General features: G+C 49.8%; 2 protein-coding genes across 6 annotated transcripts in view; one reads left to right on the top strand and one right to left on the bottom strand.

The window, feature by feature from the left end:
• The window catches only part of LOC118597809 (calcium homeostasis endoplasmic reticulum protein), a 13,157-nt gene extending 8,922 nt beyond the window's left edge, over positions 1-4,235 (top strand). Inside the window, 10 exon segments of the mRNA XM_036209495.1 lie at positions 239-487; positions 489-675; positions 1,327-1,565; positions 1,709-1,842; positions 2,151-2,237; positions 2,322-2,465; positions 2,540-2,656; positions 2,836-2,930; positions 3,056-3,241; positions 3,315-4,235. Coding sequence (XP_036065388.1) covers positions 239-487; positions 489-675; positions 1,327-1,565; positions 1,709-1,842; positions 2,151-2,237; positions 2,322-2,465; positions 2,540-2,656; positions 2,836-2,930; positions 3,056-3,241; positions 3,315-3,355 — 1,479 coding nt within the window. The 3' untranslated portion in view covers positions 3,356-4,235.
• C17H19orf44 (chromosome 17 C19orf44 homolog) lies at positions 4,173-23,211 on the bottom strand. Of its 5 annotated transcripts, none has more exons than XM_036209501.1 (9): positions 23,072-23,210; positions 20,747-21,464; positions 13,714-13,987; positions 11,987-12,060; positions 8,058-8,535; positions 6,649-6,744; positions 5,675-5,841; positions 4,607-4,688; positions 4,173-4,493 (listed from the first exon to the last, which is right to left on the bottom strand). In XM_036209501.1, the coding sequence occupies exons 2-9, from the start codon at positions 21,461-21,463 to the stop codon at positions 4,468-4,470; spliced, it is 1,914 nt and encodes a 637-aa protein (XP_036065394.1). In that variant the 5' UTR covers position 21,464; positions 23,072-23,210; the 3' UTR covers positions 4,173-4,467. The 5 variants fall into 5 exon arrangements, with proteins under 5 accessions (XP_036065394.1, XP_036065393.1, XP_036065389.1 ...); XM_036209500.1 differs by having other exon boundaries at positions 4,173-4,489; XM_036209496.1 differs by lacking the exons at positions 4,173-4,493; positions 4,607-4,688 and having other exon boundaries at positions 5,460-5,841; positions 23,072-23,211.

Below are 23,211 nucleotides of genomic sequence, written 5' to 3'. Positions count from 1 at the left end.
GGCTGAGAACTATAGGTCTCAGATCTGAGCCTCACACCCCTCAGCTTCAGGCTTACTTGACAAGAGATGCACACTCCCTGTAGACAGTACCCATGTCCCAGTGTGGGCTTAAGCCTGCTGGGTGTGCTAGGGACCTTTGAGGGAGGTGGGGGACAGGCTCTGTCAGTGCAGGCTCAGTAGGAGCTGTGGGATGGAGGGCTGGTCCACCTTGAGTCCATGTCTGTGCTTTGCCTTACAGCCACCAGAGCAGCCCCCATACCCACACCACCAAGGTGGACCACCCCACTGCCCACCCTGGAACAACAGCCATGAGGGCATGTGGGGTGAGCAGCGTGGGGACCCTGGCTGGAATGGCCAGCGAGATGCTCCCTGGAACAACCAGCCGGACCCCAATTGGAATAACCAGTTTGAAGGACCGTGGAACAATCAGCATGAGCCACCACCCTGGGGCGGTGCCCAGCGTGAGCCACCTTTCCGGATGCAGCGGCCCCCCCCACTTCCGTGGGCCCTTCCCACCCCACCAGCAGCACCCACAGTTCAACCAGCCTCCACACCCCCACAACTTCAACCGCTTCCCGCCCCGCTTCATGCAGGATGACTTCCCCCCTCGCCACCCTTTTGAGCGGCCACCCTACCCTCACCGCTTCGACTATCCCCAAGGAGACTTCCCCGCAGGTGAATGGGGGCGGGCAACATAGGAAGGTCTGTTGGGGTGTCCTGGGCATGCCTGGCTGTCGGTAGTGTGGAAGTGACAAGACGGGCAGGTGTGGAGTGGGCAGGCAAGGGTGGTCTCCGGACTTAGCCTGTCTGTCCTCCAGCACCGTTTTCCTTCCCTTGTCCTGCCAGCCTTCCTGGCTGCTCACTCATCTGAAGCTGGGCCTGTGTCTTCTTGTCTCTTGTGGTCGCTGTGTCAGCCTGAGCTGCATACAGAAACGGGTGCCACCGCAGTGGTAGAGATCCACACCCTACTCCAGGGTCCTCAGGGCTGCCCTCAGGAGGGTTCCCTCTGTATTTGCCCTTCCTGTTCTCTTCAAAGGACCCCAGGCAGTTGGGTTGGGGTCTGCCACAGACCTGGTAGCCATAATGTTACACTTTGAGGGCAGCGGCTAGCTCAGCTGTGCTTCGGTCCTGGCAGAGAAGGACCAGCACATTCTCATTGAGAAGATAGAAGCAGCTTGCTGCCACTGGGTACAGTGGTAGCCCTTTGGTCCGCACTTGAGTCCCCTTAGCTGCATACCCGTGTCTGTGAGAGTTCCAGGCCTCCCTGTTGGCCCTCTCACCCCACTTGACTACCCCAGCAAGCTGGAGCAATGTTTTGTTTTGCAGAGATGGGACCCCCTCATCACCACCCTGGCCACCGCATGCCACACCCTGGGATCAATGAGCACCCGCCCTGGGCTGGGCCCCAGCACCCTGACTTTGGCCCTCCTCCCCACGGCTTCAATGGCCAGCCTCCCCACATGCGGCGACAGGGCCCACCTCACATCAACCATGATGACCCCAGCCTGGTCCCCAATGTGCCCTACTTCGATCTTCCAGCAGGGTTAATGGCTCCCCTTGTGAAGGTGACACTGGGCCCTGGCAGGGTGGTTGAGTTGAGTGTGGGAGGGAGCTGCTGCTGGTGTCAGGTTCCCGCCTTGCTGCTGCTTTCCCCTGGGTGGTCAGGGAGGGCTCCTGGGGTGCAGGCAACAGCTGTGTTCTCCTACAGCTGGAGGACCATGAGTACAAGCCTCTGGACCCCAAAGACATCCGCCTGCCGCCCCCCATGCCACCCAGCGAGAGGCTGCTCGCAGCTGTGGAGGCCTTCTACAGCCCGCCCTCCCACGACAGGCCAAGGAACAGGTAGGAGGTGGGCCCCAGGCCCTCCTGGTCCATCTCGCAGGTGAGGAGCCGCTTCCTCCCAACACTATGAATTGGTCTCAGACACGCGGTGTGGAGCACAGGCCTTGTGCATCCAGCCTTGGCCCAGCAGCCACTAAGAACAGCAGTGGGTGTATTTATGAGGTCACCAGGGATTCGGCTGCCCACCAGGTCCTCCCAGTGGGAAGGCGCTCTGGGCATGCAGCAGCTGCCTCCTGGTTAGCTCCCTTCTGGCCATTATGGCCCTTGGGAGGCCATCCCAGGTCTCTCATGGGGACCTTGTCTTACAGCGAGGGCTGGGAGCAGAATGGCCTCTACGAATTCTTCCGAGCCAAGATGCGGGCGCGGCGGCGCAAGGGCCAGGAGAAAAGGAACAGGTGAGCAGGGTGGGTGTCATGGGACCAGCCCCGTGGTGTGCAGTGTCCTAACTGGCTGTCCTTACTGTGGCATTTCCCCTGCAGCGGCCCCTCCAGGTCGCGCAGCAGGTCCAAGAGCCGAGGCCGATCGTCATCACGCTCCAGCTCACGCTCCTCCAAGTCTTCACGCTCCTCCTCACGCTCTCGGTCCAGATCCCGGTCCCGTTCCTCCTCACGCTCCAGGTCCAGGTAGGCATGTGGGGGCATTGGGAAGCCCGTTGTACACTGCTCCTACCACCCACATCATCCCACTGTCCCCACAGAAGCCGCAGCCGGTCACGCTCCTCCAGAAGCCGCTCGAGATCCAGGTCGAGGTCCAGGTCCAAGTCATACTCCCCTGGGAGGCGGCGCCGCTCCAGGTCCAGGAGCCCCACCCCACCGTAAGCCACTGGTGTGGGGCATTCAGAGGCGCCCCTGTTGCTAAGGGGCAGGTGGCATCACTTGGACCAACTGGGCCAGCCCACAGGCCCTTTCCTACCAGGCTTCACTGGCTGCTCTTGGTGCTCCTAAGGCCCATTGTAGGGGTCACCAGCTTACCACGTGGCTCTCTTCATTCCAGCTCTGCAGCTGGCCTGGGTTCTAATTCAGCACCTCCCATCCCAGACTCAAGACTCGGAGAAGAGAACAAAGGCCATCAGATGCTGGTGAAGATGGGTGAGTACCTGGGCCAGTGCCAGCCTCCTGCATGACCTCATGGTGGGATTCTGCTGGGCTTCAGTGGCCACTCCGTGGGGACGTGGTCACAGCCTTGCCACGTGCACATTCTTTACTCCATGAAGGTTGGAGCGGGTCTGGTGGTCTCGGAGCAAAGGAGCAGGGCATCCAGGACCCCATCAAGGGCGGCGATGTCCGGGATAAGTGGGACCAGTACAAGGGCGTGGGCGTGGCCTTGGACGACCCTTACGAGAATTACCGCCGCAACAAGAGCTACTCGTTCATTGCCCGAATGAAGGCCCGCGATGAGTGTGAGTAGTGGTGCGGTGGGCAGGGCGGGCACAGCTCTGTGCTGGGAAGGGGAGTGACGGCCTGTTGTTACAGTCTCCACGTTTGGGGCGAGGAAGGAAGAGAAGGAAGACTGACGCAGACCTCGGGCAGGCGCCGCTCAGCGTGGAGGGGCTGCGGCTTGACTTGCGCATGCCCTGGAGGAGTCGCTGCAGATACCCCGGCCTCTCAGTGCCAGGACAGCAAAGCTCAAAACCAAGAGCACCCCAGCCCAGCCCAGAACCCCAGTCCCACCCTCAGTGCTGCGCAGCTAGAAGCCAGGTAGTGAAAGGGCCACCACGCTGCACGGGGCCGGAAAAGCCGGCATCTGAGCTGCAGAGGTCAGGAGGAATTTCATTTTGGTTCCACCTAGTTTTGTGTTAGGAAAAACTAGGGCTGACCCCTGAGGTGCAAGACTGAAGAGACCTCCTCAGTTCATCATTTAGCTGTATTTTTATCCCTTTCCTCAAATGTTAGCTGTTTGCTATTACCTGGACACAGCTTCTGAGGAGACGGCTGAGCCTCTCGGGTCAGGAAAAGATGGCCTCCAGCCCTTCCACCCTGTGCAATGCCTCAGCTTGCAGCTCCTGCCTGGCAAGCCCAACACCAGCAAGGAGCACCCGATAGTGTGGGGTGCCATGGGGTGCCGGGTGCCAGCCAAGCAGCACCTTCTGTGCTGTTCAATTTGCGCACCCCAGCCATTCCCAGAGAGGGAGGGAGGTGAGGCTTGGGGGCATCCTGGGGCTGCAGCAGCCAGTTATTTGTACAGAGACTTTTGAAATGTTCTTTTCAATAAAATGCAGAGCCCTCTACAACTTCTCAACACCACGTGAGACACTTGATTTTTGTTTTAGATTTCCCATAGCTGTGACATGTGCAGACGTGGCTGACTTGGGATAAACAAGCAGACACATGTGCTGTTAACAACTGATTGTGGATTTTACTGTTTTGCCTTCAAATAAAGACTTTTGTAAAAGATCATTTCGTCCAGCTGTGGGTGCACACGGGCATGGTGCAGGCTGTTCTGGGGTGGATGCTGGCTGTGACAGACACCAAGCTCAGGCTTGTCTCAGCACCTGGTATGGAATGTTCCCCATGGGGGCAGCTGGTCCCCTCTTGGATGATCCAGATGCCTGGCATGTGCTGTCTCTTGTGCTGACTCATGACTCCATCCTGCTGTGAGTGGCCTGTGGCAGGTCCTCAGCTGTCCTCACCATGTGTCTGCAGAGCACCTGGCTGGGCAGACGGAGGCTTTAGAATCCATGTGTGGTTGTTACTGAGCAGGGATTACCCGGGAGATCCCCAACCTCGCCTGCCCCACATGAATAAGGTGGACACTGAAGCCTCACCTGCTGGGACTTGAAGCTCCTCCCTCACCTCCTGAAGAGCAGCCTCCATGGTCAGGGGTGCAGGCCTGTGACACCTAATATACTGCAGGACACAGGAGACTGGTGCTGGACCCCAAGAGGCTACACTCCAGGTGTCCTGGAGTGAAGAGCCACACTGGGTTCTGGGTGACATGGTCAGGCTGGGTGGAGAAGCTGAGATGCTGTATCAAACATCTCATTGTGAGCTGGTATGGTGCTGGCCCACCTGTGATCCCAGCATTTAGGGGGCTGAGACCAGGGAATATAAAGTTCTGGGTCAGCCTGGGCTATTAAGCAAGACCCATCAAAAAAGTATGTGGAACCTGCAAGATGGCTAAGTGGGGTAAAAGTACCCGTTGCTAAACCTGATAATCTGCCCTCAATCTCCAGGACTGGATGGAAGGAGAGACTCAACTCCTGTCAGCTGTCCTTTGAACAAAACGAGCTGGGTACGGTGGGTATGCCTGCCATCAGAGCACTTTGGAGGGAGGCTGAGGCAGGAGGCTTGCCATTTGTCTGAGGCCAGCCTAGGCTACAAGAGTGAGACACTATATCAAAAAATGAAAAAAACAGATGGCTCAGTGGCTAAGAGCACTGGCTTCTTTGCAAAGGACCTGGATTTGGTTCCCAGCACCCAAATGGCAGCTCACAACTGCCTGTAATTCTAGTTCTAGAGGATTTGATGTCCTGAGATCCTCAGGCACCAGGCACACGTGGTATACATACATTCATACGTATATGCAGCAATTTATATGCTTAAAAAATAGGGTCAGCTGAGTGGTGGTGGTGCACACCTTTACTCCCAGCACTCGGCGGGGAGGCAGAAGCAGGTAGTCTACAGAGTGAATTCCAGGACAGCAGGGCTCACAGAGAAACCCTGTCGGGAAGAAGAGGCGTGGGGAGGGTGCTCTCCTGATTAGCCCAAGAGACAAGCGGCTGCAGCCTGTCTGGTCTGGAAGGGCACAAGGTGTCTGTGGAGCCCAGCCTGAGTACAGGTGCCCCCCAGCCCGTTGCTAGCCTCAGGCCATCTGACATGACCCCCCACGTTACCTCTTTGGTCTCCTCCAGGGTGTGGTAGTGAAATGAGTCCCCATCCAGGGACTGCAGGAGGGACCCGTGCAGATGACGACTTGCCTCGATGAACTGCTGGGTCAGGCTCAGCTGCTGCTTCAGCATGTCATTCAGCGCCAGCACCGCAGGGCTGTAGGCTGTCAGGGCTGCACCACCCCATGCCACTCAGTGGCTCTCCAGTGCCACATGGATCCTGCAGATGCCACCTGTGCAGCCCACACCTCCCTCCCCGTGGAGTCCAGACGCGGCAGACCTGCTGCTTTCTGGCCAGTCTGCCCCTCACAGCAATGATGATACAGAATGTCGCCATTCCGTATTACCCACACACAACCACACGTCAGCTCCACTAAAGTCAAGACAAATCTTTTCTGTAGCTGGGCGTGGTGTCACATCTGTCATCACATCTGTATAAGGCGCTAGAGTCTGGAGCTCCAAACCAGCCTGGGCTATGTGCTAAAACTCTACCCCTACCCCCCCTCTGCCCCCCCCCCACTCAAAGACAAAAATGTTCTTTGGATTTTTTTTTAAGAGATGGGGTTTCACAATAAACTCCATTCAAACGATCCTCCTGCCTCAGTTGCCCAAGTAGCTTTGACTACAGGCTTAGGAGTGCCAAAGTAGGCACCCTAAAAGGGGACAGAACTGGAGATGGGCAAAATGACCCAAGAGTGATCTCTTGGCAGGGCCGGGATAGACTCAAGGCTTCTCTGATGAGCTGACCACCGGTCCCTGTGAATTACTTCTGGACTCCTGGGTTTGGTTAAACCTAGGTGTCCCTTTTCCAGAGACAGAAAGGTCCAAGCCACCCTTAGGCTGTCCAACAAGATCCTACCAGCTGCTGACCACACCCCTCCCTCCCAGGGACTCCTCAAAGCCAACTTAAAAGAGCACTGCCCTGTGCCACAGGAAGGGCTGGGCACTGCAGGCAAAGAGTGAGGCCCCAGCTGTGTTACCTTCTATAGCGTCCGCACTGACAACGTGACTGGCAATGGGTGCTGGGTCCACATAGGCGCCTCCGAGGGTGGGGCCGATGGCCGCCATACCACCAGCTGGCCCAAGACAAAGACAAGCTCTTGAGTGTGGTACAAGGGCTCTAGTATGGCAATGAACTAAGCTGCAGGCAGGCGCCCATCTCTGTCTCCTTCTGGATTGCTTACTGGTTGCTTGAAAATGGGGCTGGAAGCCATAGTACCCAGGTTTGCTTTGAGCTTCTGGGCTCCAGAAATCCTCCTGCCTCATCCCCTTGGCATCCAGGACCACATGTACACAGATAGTTTTGTGTTGTTTTTGTCTACTTTTCGTGTGTGTGTGTGTGTGTGTGTGTGTGTGTGTGAGAGAGAGAGAGAGAGAGAGAGAGAGAGAGAGAGAGAGAGAGAGAGCAAGAAAGAGGCTTAGCACCTTCCAGTGGCCTCAACTGGCCACCAAGGCTCCTTCCTCTCTGAACAACAGCTGAAGACCCCCAACCTCAACAAGGTCAAGCAAGGCTAATATACAGTGTGGCCCCAAATTCAAAACCATCAAGTGAGAAGTGCGCCCCTCCTCAGCGGAGGAGGAAGTAGGAGCAGCACCCTGCCTGCAGCTGCCTAGGGAAAAGGTCTAGAGCGATGTCAGGAAAGAACAGAGGAGCCTGAGGCCACAGCTGGGAAGGAGAGAAACATCTGGAAGTCCCAGTGGGCATGATGGTAACAGCTGCTTTCAGAATACACTGGCCACTAAGGTCAGACATGTGACCTTGGAAACTGTGCAGTCTGGATGGCACCTAGTGAGGACCTGGGTGCAGGGGGTTGCAGACAGGCTGGTGGGTGGGTCCCCTCTGGGCACCAGGAGCAATCTGCCCCAGTGGTGGCATCTAGAATGTCCACAGACTTAACTGTCTTCCCAGGGTCTGGACAGGCCTTTGTCTTAGTTCGGAAATATGTTTCAGAGCTGGGAGGCTACCAGAAACACCCTAGCTGCCACTGCCTTGTTCTGGGAAGAAGAAACAGTGTGCCAAGTGTTGAGGGGGAAGATCTACCTCAGCGGTCCCTTCCCTATCTCTTTCTCTCCAAATCCTGCTTCATCTCAGAAAACCCACCAAATGGCAGCTCCTCCCCAAAGATGCCCAAGACCACTCCTACAGGGTATTTCAACTGCCCCCCTAGAGAATCGGTCTCTTCTCACCGTCTCCTCTTTGGGGACCGCAAAATCATCCAGGAGCGTTTCACTCATTAAACCTGGACTTGCCTTAATTCGGTTTGATTCGGTCTGATTACATTTACTGCACTGGCAGAGAGGCTTAACATCAGGGTATGGAAACTTTTCACCAAGACCCCCCAAAGCTGGTTAATGACAAGAGCCCAGGTTCCCACAGGCCCTCGCTCACCCTTACTCCACTGGTAGGCAAAGGCAGGGTCGAGAGTCTGCACAGCTGTCTCCTTCACGACTCTGGTCACACCTTCGCCCCACTTTGTCCTTGATGGGGATTGTCTGGGGAAAAGATCGGTCCGCTTACTGGAAGAAAACTGCGACGAGGTGTCCAGTGTCCTACTGAGTGATGCTTCTGAGGCCGAGAGGCCAGAGGACTCCTCAAAATCCTCTGAGTAAGTGGGGCTGGCCGTGAGCGCCGTGGGGGTCTCCACGGACCGCACACTGGACACACTGTGAGATGGGATGGCTTCGGCGGCGCTGTCAGCCAGATGCTCCGAGACCTCAGTGGTGAGGCCCTCTTCATCTGCAGCCACGGTGCCTGTGCCCTGAAATGCAGGGCTCTCGTGCTGGGTAGCTCTGTGTTCTTCCAGTGGAATGGGTGACGTGGGTGGAGAGCTTCTGCCTGACATCCCTTCCTTTCCAGAACCTTCCTTCTAAAAAAAGCAATGGCAGCAGAGCCGGAGGGGATTTTAGAAAGCTCAAACAATGCCCCTTCAGCCAGGCAGAGCAGCATACATCTGTGACCCACCACTCAGGAGGGGACTGTAAATTCTGGGCTAGCCTGGGCTACACAGCAAGACCCTCTCTCAGAAACTCAAAGTAATCCACACCTTTTATTCCAGCACGTGGAGGCAAGGGGCAGAAGGATCAGGAGTTCAAGACCAGCCTTAGCTACAGAGTGATTTGGAGGCCAGCCTGGGCTACACGAGATCCTGTCATGTCAGAAAACCAAAAGTAAAAATAAAAACAGCTGTGGTGTATCGTGCTTGTAATTTCATCACTTGGAACACAGAAGCAGGAGGACTGCCTAGTCTAAGTCATGCCAGGCTACAGAGTGAGACCTGTCCCCCTGACCTCCCCAAAGAAAAGGATTAAAAACCTTTTTCTGTGGGCTGGAAAGATGGCTGAGCAGGAAAAGGCAGTCCATGCCAAGCCTGACAACCCGAGTGGGATTCCTTGGACCACATGGGGGTGAAGAGCAGACTCCCACAAGTTGTCTTTGGACTCGACTCACACATGTGCATGGGTTGTCTTTGGACTCGACTCACACACACACACACACACACACACACACACACACACACACACACACACACACACACGGGAGGGGGGGCGGGGACTGGAGAGATGGCTCAGTGACTAAGGGCAAGGGCTGCTCTTCCCCAGGTTCAATTCCCAGGGGATCTGATGCCCTCTTCTGGCCAGTGTGGGCACTGCATCCACACATGTACTTCCAGAAACACATAATTAAAAAGCAAAATAAAAATACCCGTTTAATCAGCTATTATTTGGCTTAAAGGGGCTTATTGGGAAATGTTATCATTTATAATATTTTCTACAGAGAAAATATTTTACTGTTTAAAATAACCCTGGACTTTTAAATTATGTTTTTATGTTCAAGCTATCTGTATTATTTCTCCTGCAGTTATACATAAAATGTTTTTTCATTCAAAAAAAGGACAAATACTATAGAATTCTATTACATGTAATATATAAGATATACAAATTTGGGCTGGAGAGATGGCTCAGAGGTTAAGAGCACTGGCTGCTCTTCCAGAGATCCTCAGTTCAATTCCCAGCAACCACATGGTGGCTCACAACCACCTGTAATGAGATCTGGTGCCCTCTTCTGGCCTGTAGTCATACATGCTGTATAATAAATAAATAAATAATATGCAAATTCATAAATAAATAAATAAATAAATAATATACAATTTCATAGAGACAGAAAGATTAGACGTTATCTCAGGATGGAGAAGAAAGGAATATAGAGCAATGATTTCCTAAGTACACAATCTGTTTTGTGTGATGGAAAAGCCCCACAAATGGACAGTAGTATCAGGACATAATATCATGAATGTAATAAATCAATACAATTAATGTAATTAATATCATAAATATAATTATTGAGTGAATACTGCGAATGTAAACAAATACCACAATATAATTAATATCATGAGTGTAATTAATGAATATCATGGGTGTGATTAAAAATAATTAATTTATTAATTAAATAAATTAATTTTTTAAAAATCCCCAAAACACTAAAAAGAAAAAAAATACCCATTTAAGGTGGTGGTGGCGCACACCTTTAATCCCAGCAATGAGGAGGCAGAGGCAGGTGATCTCTGAGAGTTTGAGGCCAGCCTGATCTACAGAGGGAGTTCCAGGACAGCCAGGACTGTCATGTGGAGAAACCTGTCTCAGAAAACAAAGCAAACATGCCCTATATGCACCAACAGGGCAGCTCCGTGTTGTCTAGGGGCGGCAGGCGGCTGGGGATGGAGCCCAGGGCCTTGTGCATGCTTAGCATATGCTATTCACTGTGCTGAAGCCCAGTGCCAGGAACCACAAAGCGCTTCACACAAGGCTTCTTTCTTCTTCTGCAGTCTAAGGACAAGGCCAAGGTTCATTCTAGGTAGTCCAGACTAGCCTAGAACTATGTACATCAATATGGCCTCAAACTCACTTCCCAAGTGCAAGGAACCAAGCCATGGGGTCCCTTCTGGACTTAGTGTCTCCTTCTCTCCTTCTTCCTTCCTTCCTTCCTTTTTTTTTTTTTTCCAAGACGGGATCTCACTGTGTAGCTCTGGCTGTCCTGGAACTCACCATGTAGACCAGGCTGGCCTCGAACTCAGAGATCCGCTGAGTGCTGGGATTAAAGGTGTGTGCCACCACCACCCACGGGCTAAGCTGTGGAACTCTTGACAGGAGAGCCAGAACATTCTTTGGATCGGTGACTACTGCAAGACACATCAGTCTCCCCGGCCTCCACCCCTACAGACGCTATTGTACCAAACTCAACCCACAGGCCCCTAAATGTTGCCAGCATCATCAGAAGGGCAGGACTGCTGTGGCTGAGCCCCACAGCCTACACACAACATTCCAGCTGCAAACTTGCTACGCTGTAAATGACTCATGGGGCGCCGGTGTGGCTCAGAGGCAGATCATTTGCCCAGCACAGACCACACCCTGGGTCTGTCCGCCCCAAAAAAAGTAAACAAGGGCTGTTTCAGTAGCTCAGGTGAGAGATGCCCCTGGAAATCTGTGTTCTGTCCCCAGGACTCACAGGGTGAGAGGGGAGGAGAGACTTATCTTTGGCTCCGTGTGTGGGCTGTGGTGGCAAGTGCGCACAGACACACGCACACATACACACCACATACACACACACACATACACACCACATACACACACATACACACACACACATACACACCACATACACACACACACCACATACACACACACATACACACACACACATACACACCACATACACACACATACACACACACACATACACACCACATACACACACACACCACATACACACACACATACACACACACACATACACACCACATACACACACACACCACATACACACACACATACACACATACACATACATACACACACGCATATACATACATACACACCACACATACATACATACACACCACACACACACCACATACACACACACACACATACACATATATACACACCACATACACACACGCATACACATACATACACACCACACACACATACACACCACATACACACACACATATACATACATACACAACACACACACATACATACATACACACCACACATACACACACCACATACACACACATACACACACCCACAACCCCCCCCCACACACACATACAGTGAGTAAATGTGTGAGGCATATGCCTTAACTCCAGCATTGGGGAGGCAGAGTCAGGAGGATCTCTGTGAGTTTGCAGCCAGTCCAGTTGATAGAGAGAGCTCTGGGCTGGTCAGGACTACATACTGAGATCCTGTTTTTACTAAAAACAAACCAAAATAACCCCGTAAATTAATACAATAAAATGACTCTATTATACTTACTTTCTGTTCCATATCTGATTTCTCTCCGTCAGCCAGAACCAGATCATCAATGGACAAAATATTAATTCTAAAATCTGTAATTAAAAAATAAGTGCACGTGGGTGAGAGGGCTCGGGGGTAAGGGCTCTTGCAGCCAAGCCTGACGACCTGAGTTCAATCCCTGGGACCCATGTGGGGTGGAAGGAGAGAATCCCATGGGCACTATGGGCATAGGCTCCCCTCACATATCACACAATAAAGAAAAAGAAGCCAGGGTCTGGAGAGATGCTCAGTGGTTAAGAGCACTGGCTGCTTTTCCAGAGGAAGTGAGTTCAATTCCCAGCACCCACATGGTGGCTCACAACCATCTGTAATGGAATCTGGTATGCAAGTGTACATACAGACAATGCACCCATATACATAAAATGCATAAATAAGTAAATCTTTTAAAGAAAAAAAAAATCTTTTAAAGAGGTATGATGGCACACGCCTCCATAATCCCAGCACTCAGGAAACTGAGGCAGGCAGATCTCTGTGAGTTCCAGGCCAGCCTGGTCTACATAGTGAGTTCTAGGACAGCCAGGCTATGTTGAGAGACCCTGTCCCAAAAAAACAAAAGCAACAAAAAAACCCAAACCGCAAGTCATGAATCTGGGAGAGGGATTGATGGGTAAGGGAGGCAGTCCCAGAATGTGCACACGGGTATAAGAATGTCAAAGAACAAAACTACGAAGTCAGTGCAGTGATGTGAAGAATACAGCCATCTATTCAAATGTCAGTTCTGTCCCTCAGGGTTCCCAACAGTACCATCTCCTGCCTGCCTCATCCCACCCGACAACAAAGCAGCAGGACACCCGCACCATGCAGCCCACAGAGATCTAGAACCCCTTCCAGGTCAACCTCTGTTCTCTGAATTATCCAGTCTGGGATGTAGCTCAGAGGTACAGCACTTGCCTAGCATGCATGAGGCCCTGAGTTCAATGCCCAGCTCTGCTAAATTAACTGATTAAATAACCTAGGGCGTGGACTGTTTTTGAGACAGGGTCGCATATAACCCAGGTGGACATCAAACTCAGTAGGCACCTGAGGATGACCATGAAGCCCTGACCCTCCTGCCTCGACCTACCTCCCCCTCCCATGCTAGGATGACAGATGGGAGACCATCACGCCCAACAACACCCATAACTTTTAATTTTCTTTAGATTTATTTATGAGTGTTTATCTGCATGTTTGTATGTGCAGCATGTGTGTGCAGTGCCTCCAGAGTCCAGAAGAGGGCATCAGATCCCCTGAAACTGCAGTTAGAGGCAGTTGTGAGCCACCACATGGGTACTGAGAACTGACCCTGGGTCCTCTGCCAGAGCAGCCAGTGCTCTTAGCTACCGAACCATCTCTTAGCACCACCCATAGCATTTGAGTGTGTTTTCCTTTCTCTGACCAAGGCTATGTGAAAAGAACAGACTCAGGTCTAGGCTGGTGGCACATGCCTGTCTTCTCAACACTCAGTGGGAGAGGTCTGAGGAAGACAAAGGAGGCACCCGGGCAAGCTACCATCTCACTCAAACAAGGAATGTTGGGGTCTCCACAGGCTGCTCCAATAGCATTGAGAGGAAGGACTTTCTCCCAGGCCTGCTGCCAGTGCGATGGGATTTGCCACCCACTCACCCACTGCCCACAGCAATGCCCTGGAACAGCAGACTGGGTACACTCAAGGAAGCCTCACCCTTCCCCCCAGAGTGATGGGTTACCATGGAGACTGTCATCAGCAGCTTCTGAGACTGGCTCCTCTGAAGCCCCCACCTCACTCCTGCTGGGGGAGGAAGCCAGCTTGATGCACCCCATCTTTGAAGACGCTGATTTTGAAAAGTCATTTGTGATGGAAGGCGAGGGTGCGAGGGAGGCTGTGTCTCCAGCATTGAGAGTCCATGGGGAGTCTAGCCGATGGGAGGGACGAGAAGGCTTTGAGCTGGAACGGTCCACGCTGGGCAGAGACAGGACCTCTGGCTGAGCTGGAGTCTGATCCTACATTTGTGAAAAGACTGAAGTTACCAACTTAAACAACATAAACTCTTACCATGGAGCCACTGATGGGTGGGTGACTCGGCCGGCAAGATGGTTCAGGGAGCAAAGGCTCCTGCTGCTGAATCTGAGGTTGGAGTTCAATCCCTGGGACCCATGTGGTGGAGGGAAGTGAACTGACCTTGGCAAGTTGTCCTCTCAGCTCCACGCATACACATGGACACACACAAGCAGGTGTGCATGCACTCTCTCTCTCTCACACACACACACACACACATACATAAATGTACTACTCTAAGGGACAGTGACTAGGTAAAGTATCTGCCATGTGAGCACCAAGATGTAGTGGATAGGCATCCCAGCATTGGCCTGGAAGTTCCAACCCCCACTGAGGCTTCGGTAATGGTCACACCCACAAGGCGGGGCAGAGGAGGAAGCAGAAGACGAAGGATCGGGAAGAACTCACTCTCTTGGTTCCGGGACGCCGGACGCGAGAGGTGGACCGAGCAGAGTTCTCCAGAGAACGCCGCCGCCGGACTACCCTCTACCTTGCCAGACTCTGCGACCTACCCCTTCATTTGTAAGTTACCCCACAAAATAAACTTCCCTTTTAACTACGTGGAGTGGCCTTAATAATTCCACCAATACCAAGACATGAATTTGACCCCTGAAATGTGGGTATGGAGGTACACACTTTTCATTGTAGCTCTGGGAAGGCTCACACCGACGGATCCCTGGGGCTCACCAGCCAGCCAGCCTGGGCTCAGCAGTGAGCCCCAGGCCAATGAGACCGTATCTCAAAAAGGAAGATGGACAGTGGCTGAGGAAGGACAGCCAAGATTGACCTCTGGCTTCCACATCTGCACATGTGTTTCACACACAGGTGCACATTTAGATGACGATGGTGTTGGGCATGGCTGAGGCAGGAGGATCTCAGGTTCCGAGTTTCTCTCCTGGGTGCGTATTCTTTACCCAGCCCAGGAGGCCAATGCAGGGACAGCCAAGGAGGTGGGCAACGGCACCCCGTTGGTCCCAGCTAGAGGCATTCCCACCCAGCTCACTGGGGGTGAGCAAAACAGATGGAGACCTTATGAAGAGTCCCGGAGGAGCCAGCCGGGAAGAAAGCAGCGGCTAGAACCTTCCCAAGCTGAGCTGCTCTGGTGTCTCCCTGAGTGAAAAGCATCTTCAGTCACCTGACACTTGCTCAGAGCAGATGCCGGGGACTTCCAAAGACGCTCATGTCTGATGCCCACAAGGTGACTGAGGAAACACCCTGTGACAGCCAGAGCCTGCGTATGCGACAGAGTGAACAGGGGGCTTGTGAGAGCAATAAGTTTGTGAGAACCCCCAGTGCTGGGGCAGGTGAGCCCTTGGGAAGGCCCCGAACGCAACAGTCATAGCTGCTGGTGACACTGAAAGACTGGGGGCTGAAGATGTCACATGCTTTTGGTCGCAGGACTTGGAAGAGTAAGGCTAGGACTGAGCCAGAAGTGTGCCTGCCCAGACGCACGCCCGTAATCCCAGCGCTCAGAAGGCAGAGGAGAGTGTATAGTGATATTTTATTTGTGTTGAAATGTGATTTATTTGTATGTTAATAAAGTTGCCTTGAGGTCAGAGCATGCCAGAGCAGAAGCTGGGCGGTGGTGCATGCCTTTAATTCCGGCATAACCGGTAACCATACAACAGCTGGTCAAGTGAATACACAAAATATTTGGACTCCAGTTGAAATGTTAGACTTACGAAGGTTTAAGGAAGCAATAGTATCTTATGGCATGCATTCCCCATATGTAAAGCAAATGTTAAACTCCTGGTCAACTTATGATAGCACAGAACTGGCGGAGCTGGCACAGGCTGTTCTGGAACCCAGACAACAGCTCCAGTGGCAAATGTGGTTCAAAGAGGAAGCTAAAAACATAGCAAAACAAAGTAGGGATAAAGGTATACAAGTCTTCCAGGATCAGCTTGTTGGAGAAGGCCAATATGCTGCAGTACAAACACAATGTTTATATGATATCCAAACTCTAATTCTATGTCGAACGGCAGCCTTAAATGCATGGGACAGAGTTGAGGAATCACTGGATAATAGAAAAAAACTACAGAATTAAATCAGCCTATATTCTTCAAGGATGTGCTGACCTAAGAATGTAAACCAGGGTATGTGTTACGTTGGGGACAAGGTTTTGCTTTTGTTTCTGCAGGAAAATATCAGCTGTGGGTACCATCAAAATTGATAAAGGTTTGATTTGAACAAGAGAGACCTCTTAATTAGAAGAGGTCATAATTCATCAACCAACATGACCATCCAGTTTAAACTAATTTATACCATTAATACATGCCTTTTCATTTAATCAGATGTAACTTGCCAAAAGGGAACCTCCCCAAAATTAGTCTTGGGGAAGGATTTTTGTTTTTGTCTTTTAGGAGGATGAAGGCTAAGGAATCTGAAGAACACTGGACAAATGAGACAACTGAAGAAAAAGGACAAATCATCTGTCCCAGGAGAAAGAGTAAAATGGCCTATTGGTATATCATCTACAAAATTTCATAAATCTTTCTAAATGTTTGTTTCTGCTCTTCTCTAAAATATTAATACTCTTGGTCTTCTTGTAGTCCCAGCTCAATTAAAGCTTCAAGCTGATTTTGGAGTTGGAGAATGGCTCTCTCCTCCTTTAAACTCAAGCATGTTGTTAAAAGGAAAATGAAAACTCCCTGTATCATACCAGAAGAAAGAGCCATCTTCTGACATGGGACAGGAGAAAAACCAAATTAATTAAGGGACTATTCTATTACTAATCTCAATTCTTTGATTCTATTCTGATTCTTTAAACTTTTCTTAAAGTATGAATTTTATATCAAAATTTACAAGATATATATATATATATATATTTTAAACTTTGTTAAGATAATAATGGTCATATAGAGTACTAATTAATTCTAGAGAAAAGGCTTCGATTAGCTGCCTATACATGTCTTTGTGTTCGAGTCTCTTTTCAGTTTTCTGCAGGAAATCACGGCCAGGCCTAACATCAACTGAAATCTCCAGGAAGAAGATGGGGCCCCACAACGACAATTCCACGTGGAAAATAATATCACTAAGCTGACAAACATCACCTACAGATCAGCTTTGGACTACAAAGTGCTTAGAGCAATTCTGAGATGGCTAGCTGAGATGATCCAGTTTCAAAGACTACTTGAATAAGGACTTGAGATAAACCCTGAACTTTGGCATTATGGATAACAAAGAATATAGTTACCTTTCCTATAATTTGTCAATTAACCCAAAATTTTTCTTTTCAGAATAAAGATAACTTCGCCCATACCCAGCAGGAAGCAATTTTAAGAAAACGACGCCCACATTCCCAAAGGGGTGGTGTGGGGCGGGTGGTTTTTTTGGTCTTTTTATGGGTATTGGGTCTGGGATAGTTTTCATTGTTTAGGAGGGTTGGTTACAAGTTGTTGTTAAGGGTTAGGAAAAGGGCTAGGCAAAAGGTGCTTGTTTTAAAAAAAGAAAAGAAAAGAAAAGAAAAGAAAAAAGAAAAAGACAATTACCAGTTTTAAATACTTTACATTGGATTGGATTGTTTTATATTGTATACAAATTATTATTATTATTGAGATTGAGATTGTTAGAATATACCATACACATATTTCTAATCTTGCTCGAGATATTGTATTTATACCATTCATTTAACAATGTAATGCAATTTGCTAATCCTTAAATGTTAGTATTACCAACTATTAGGATATATAGAAATGAAAGTTAGTAGTTAGACATTACAATTGAACTTGTAGTCATATTAGGTGTGTTTTCAAGATCAAGCAGATATATTTTAGATAGACAGGTCATCTTCAAACCCTTCAGAGACCTACAGAACATGGCATTTAAAATGTTTTAATAATTTAAGAATTTTTCTTTTTTGCTATGACTATGAGACATGACGGCTCCTGGCAGTACCAATCTACTTCAGAGAAAATATGGGCATTGAAGAAACTGCATATGGAGTTAATTTTCATTGTGGCAAAAGTTAGCCACTGGACAACAAAGTATCCTTGAATCAACTGCTGACAAACAGGACAGACAGGACATGAAACAAAGGACTACCAATTCTTGCCAAAAACAAGTGTGGTTGTGGCTTTAACAAAAGGCATCTTCTGAAGCCAGGACAATATGGCACCATCCCTGAAGTGAATGGCCTTTGCAATCTGTAAAAGGTACCGTGCCCTTTTCTTCAAAGGCAGCTGAACAGGGAGTGGGCCAATGGCTTCTGATGTGCAATGGAACAGCAGATGAAACAGTTATTCTTGAAGAATAACTAAGCTCACCCCTCTCAATAGTAGACTGGCATTTAATAGAGGGATGTGGAGAAGAACAGGATGCCGAGATGAAGCCACATATACACAGCCAAGAAAAATGGACAGCTGAATTGAAAAGACATCAATAATTTCCAGAATTTAAAATCCTGTATCATGACATGACACTAATGGAATTCAGGTGTTTCTGGTACATGGACTGCTCTCACCAAATGTGAGGTCAAACTGTTGACCTTGTATACATCCTAGTTCACAAATGAGTCTATCAGATACGCTAAGCCTATAGGCTGAAGATGATGCCCCAACACTGCGGAGAAACCTCAGGTGACTGTCCAGGCAGCTGGCTGTTTCTGTCAACTCACATTTTTTTTTTTTTTTGGAAGCTGCTTGCATGCATTTCCTGTTTTTATTTTTTAGGTAGTACTATTTTCTTCTTGGGTCTCTGAGGGAGTTGAAGATCAGTTGGTTATAGTTATAATTATCTTTGTTAAGAATTTCAGAAAAACTCACTAAGAGCTGTAAGTGTATAAATTTGAAAGACGTTATAAGACAGTTCCGTCAGTAATATAAGTTAGGATAGAAAGTGAATCAGGTACATTTTGGACTTACCAAAATAGGATAGATAATGGAATTATTTTCTCTAAATTTGTCAAATGCAAATGACTAGACATTGTTTAGGTATTTATTGTTTGTATATATGGTATATATAGTTATTGTAGTTTTGTATATAGTTTTTCTTATATTAGTTAGTTATAACTTTTTTCCTTTTTTTCTTTTTATTAAAATAGAAAAGGGGAAATATAGTGATATTTTATTTGTATTGAAATGTGATTTTATTTGTATGTCAATAAAGTTGCCTTGAGGTCAGAGCAAGCCAGAGCAGAAGCTGAGCAGTAGTGGGGCACGCCTTTAATCCCAGCACTTGGGAGGCAGAGCTAGGTGGATCTCTGTGTGTTCAAGGACACAGCCAGCATGGCAGACACACGCCTTTAATCTCAATACCAACCATAGAAGACCTGGAGGTCTGTACAAACAGGCAGTGACGAGGAGGTCATGTGGCTGGGTTTACAACCAATGAGAAAACAGAACAGAAAGTCTATAAAAAAGATAGGACACACAGAAGTAGCTCTCTTGCGGAGAGGAAGGACAGCAGGAGCAGTGAAGGGTAAGGTTTTCCGCTCTTGCTCTGACTTCGTGGTTTTTAACTCTGCAACTGGTTCTGTGTTTCTTATTTAACAAGACGGTTACATCTACAAGAGTGGAGCTCTTTGAATTTGAGGCCAGCCTGGTCTACATTGTTAACTGCAGGATATCTAGGGCTACAGACAGACCCTGTCAAAAAAACAAAAACAAAACAAAACAAAAAATGGGGCTGGAGAGATGGCTCAGAGGTTAAGAGCACTGACTGCTCTTCCAGAGGTCCTGAGTTCAATTCCCAGCACCCACATGGTGGCTCACAACCATCTGTAATGAGATCTGGCGCCCTCTTCTGGCCTGCAGTGATACATGCAGACAGAATACTGTATACATCATAAATAAATAAATCTTTAAAAAACAAACAACCAAACAAACAAAACCTGCCCCCTCCATGTGGGCTCACTCTTGCAGTGCCAGAATGCAGTACTCGGGCTGGGGGGAAGCACGACCCAAGGCCCTGCATGCTTATGACAGCTGCCAGTCAGAGGCTGAAACAACTTCCTGACTGGCCTGTGGCCCCCTCCACAGGGGACACTCACTATTTTGTACTAACATAAACCCAGGGCCAGGGGAGTCCGGCTTGGGGAAATCTAGAGCTGCGGCATGGGTAAAGGATGTGAGCAAATGGCCAAAGTGCTTCCCAGCATCCGTATTTACGACCGTGGGCTCCAGTCACCTCTGCTCCTGTAAGCGTCCCCAGTGAATGTATTCGTTCCCCAAGATGGACTTAGGCTGTTTGTACTTTGGTTTGTCACTGGTTCCCATCTGGGGTGAGACGTCTACACATCTCTGGCAATGGTGCCAACAATAGCTGGCTCCCTTGGCTAGTACCCAGGCAGCTTTCTCACACAACCCAAGGCCTCTCGGGCACCACCAGTTCACAGTGGGCCGAGCCCTCTACATCAATAAACTCAAGACAATTCTTAGAAACAGGGCGGTAGGCTCATCTGATGTGGGCAATCTTTGACTGGACTTCCCTCTTCCCGGTGGCTTCTGGTTGTGCCAAGCTGACAACCCAAACCAACCAGGACAAAACACTTGCTGCTCTTTCTTGAAGCGGACCTGGGTTTGGTTCTCAGCACCCACATCAGGAGCCTCACAACCCTCTCTAACCCCACTTCCAGGGAATCTAAGCCCTCTCCAGCTCTGCAGGCACCTGTGCACACAAAAGAGGGGTCTCTGAGGTAGCCCTGGGTTTCGTCCCCAGAGTCACAAAAAATCTAAAACACTAAAACCAACAAAAGAAAACCTTACCGAAGGCAGTTTTCCATGCTCACTCCTGCTGACTTTCGTGCCAGTGAATCGCTGGTTCCTGGGTGTTTCTTCCTCTCTAGAAGAGCCCGTCCAACTTGCGAGCAACACTTTCATTTCCTCTTCGTCACTGTCGGGAGCATCACGTTTTCCAGTAGGTTCTTCGTGTCTGGGTGGTGGGATGCGCTTCCCTTTCTCCACCGCGGGCACCGGGGACCTAGCTTCAATGGGCGGCTCTTTCTTCTTCAGAAACCTGCTACCTTTCCCACTCTGCCCATCGCTCTTTGCTGGGGGCGGTTTACAGGCTGGTTTCCGGAAAGCTCTGTGTGGATGTTGAGAAGAAGGATCAGGCGCTGTATCTGTGTCCTGTGGGAGAAGCCCCCCGCTGGCCTCCGAGTCAGACCCCGCGTCAGACAGAGCCGCAGGCGCCTGCCTCCGACTTCGGATCTTGGTTTCGATCTGGGCCAGCTTCCTAAGGGCCTCGTTGGCTCTGGTCTTGGAGGAGACGGTGGGGCCCCCCAAGCTCAACCTTGACCCCTTCCCTGGCATGGCTTCCATCGTTTGGTTTCTCTTTAGGATTCTGTTCTGCCAGGGTGTCACTTGGCCAAGACTTCGGGCTTGTATGTTCCTTATCTCATCCATCTTTGAGTCCTCCAAGAACATATCACCGAAGTCAAAAACACCTCGGGGAGGGCCAAGGGGCCTTCTTGTGGAAGCCATTCTAGGAAAACCAAGAATTATGTTTTTAGTTTTTTAAAAGTATCTATTTATTTTTTGTTTCGTTTTTCTTTTTATTTCTTTTATTTTTTTTATTTTTTCCGTTCTGCTTTCTCAAGACAGGGTTTCTCTGTGCAGCCCTGGCTGTCCTGGAACTCACTCTGTAGACCAGGCTGACCTCCAACTCAGAGATCCGCCTGCCTCTGCCTCCTGAGTGTTGAGATTAAAGGCATATGCCACCACTATTTGGCTAAAAGCCTTTATTTTAGTTAGCTGTGATGCACACACTCTATGGGTTCAAAGCCTGCTTCTCTTTTCTTTCCCCAATGCTGGTCCCGGGGAATAACTAGCTTCAGTGGGTGGCTCTTTCTTCTTCAGAAACCTGCTACCTTTCCCTCTTAGCCAGCCAGCAAAGGTCTGTCCAGCCAGCCAGGGCTATGTAAGGAGACCGTGTCTCAAAAGAGCCAAAAAAAAAAAAAAAAAAAATGATGTGGTTCTGTGCATGCCTGAGTGTATGTTTGTATAGCTCACTCATGCGGGAGCCCTCAGAGGTTAGAAGAGGTGTCAGATCCCCTGGAAATGGAGTTACAGACAGTTGTGAGCCGCCATGTGGGTGCTGGGAATTGAACCCAGGTCTTCTACAAGAGCAATGGTCTTCTCTTTCTTTTATTTTTTAACATTTGATTTTGCATTTTGTGTGTGTGTGTGTGTGTGTTCACGTCTGTGGAGGTCAGAAGACAACAGAACATTTGGTTCTCCCCTTTACCATGTATGTTCCTGGAACTAAGCTCTCAGCTTTCCAATGTGCCATCTCACTGGCCCAGCATGGTTGGTTGCATATGTGATTCCCATCTGTGCCTCTCCTGCATTCCAAAGCTTCCATGTCGCAGAAAACCACACTGCCTACTAGACTATGAACACGGTTAGTCTCCACACGCAATAGTTAGGAAAGAAAGAACGAGATGCAGGGCAATAAACCTGGAGCTACTACATAAGCCACTCCAAAAGGGCTCCAAGCGGATGGAAATGTATGCACATGTTCGTAGATCATTCACAAAAGACAAAACTGGGAAACAACCCAGCTGCCCACCAACGACCATGTGCACGGGAGCGGGGGATGCAGAGGTAGGCTATTTTACTCAACTTGTAAAGCATGGAGGGAAAGCCTCAGCCCTTGCCCTCAACAACCTGAGTTTATTCGGAGAATCCACATGGTGGAAGGAGAGAACTGATTCCTGCAATCTGTCCTCTGACCAAACAAATAAATAAATGTAAAAACTTTCATTGTATATACTTTTTTTAAAAAAAAGTTTTATATATTCACCAGCGCGGGGGTGCATGACCGCAATCTCAGCACTTCGAAGGCGCTGCAGAAAGAGCAAGAGCCAGCCTCGACTACACAGACCAGCCTGGGCTACCAGAGACTCGGTCTAAAACGACTAACAAAACACACGAAGTAATGGCACTAAGCATTACACACTGCCGCCACTCGGTTTCCTCGCCTTTGTGAGCAAGCCCTAAGGGATCAGCTCCCGCACCCTCCAGATGGGGAAACTGAGGCGCGGGAAAGGCGCCCCTTTCCCCGCATCCCCCGCGAACCCAGCGGCTCACTGTTAGGTCACCGGAGTAGTTGCGCTGGCCTCTTCCCGCATTGACCCGCCGCTACGACAGCACCTAGCTTCAGCCGGAAAGCACAGGCCCCGGGGTGCCGTTGCCCTAGGAGACCGCGCCAGTGCCACAGGAGACTACAT

Source organism: Onychomys torridus, chromosome 17 (genome assembly GCF_903995425.1).
Source record: "Onychomys torridus chromosome 17, mOncTor1.1, whole genome shotgun sequence".
Taxonomy (NCBI): Eukaryota; Metazoa; Chordata; class Mammalia; order Rodentia; family Cricetidae; genus Onychomys; species Onychomys torridus.
This window is presented reverse-complemented; position numbering and strand designations above follow the sequence as displayed.

What these genes read in the sequence shown, in the direction of transcription:
- C17H19orf44 (XM_036209496.1), bottom strand. Translation starts at nt 21,463, where the DNA reads ATGGCTTCCACAAGAAGGCCCCTTGGCCCTCCCCGAGGTGTTTTTGAC. An exon ending in TGCTGATGACAGTCTCCATG is followed by an intron (nt 12,061 to 13,713) that starts GTAACCCATCAC and finishes TTTTAATTACAG; the next exon opens with ATTTTAGAATTAATATTTTG. An exon ending in TGCCTACCAGTGGAGTAAGG is followed by an intron (nt 6,745 to 8,057) that starts GTGAGCGAGGGC and finishes GTCTTGGGCCAG; the next exon opens with CTGGTGGTATGGCGGCCATC.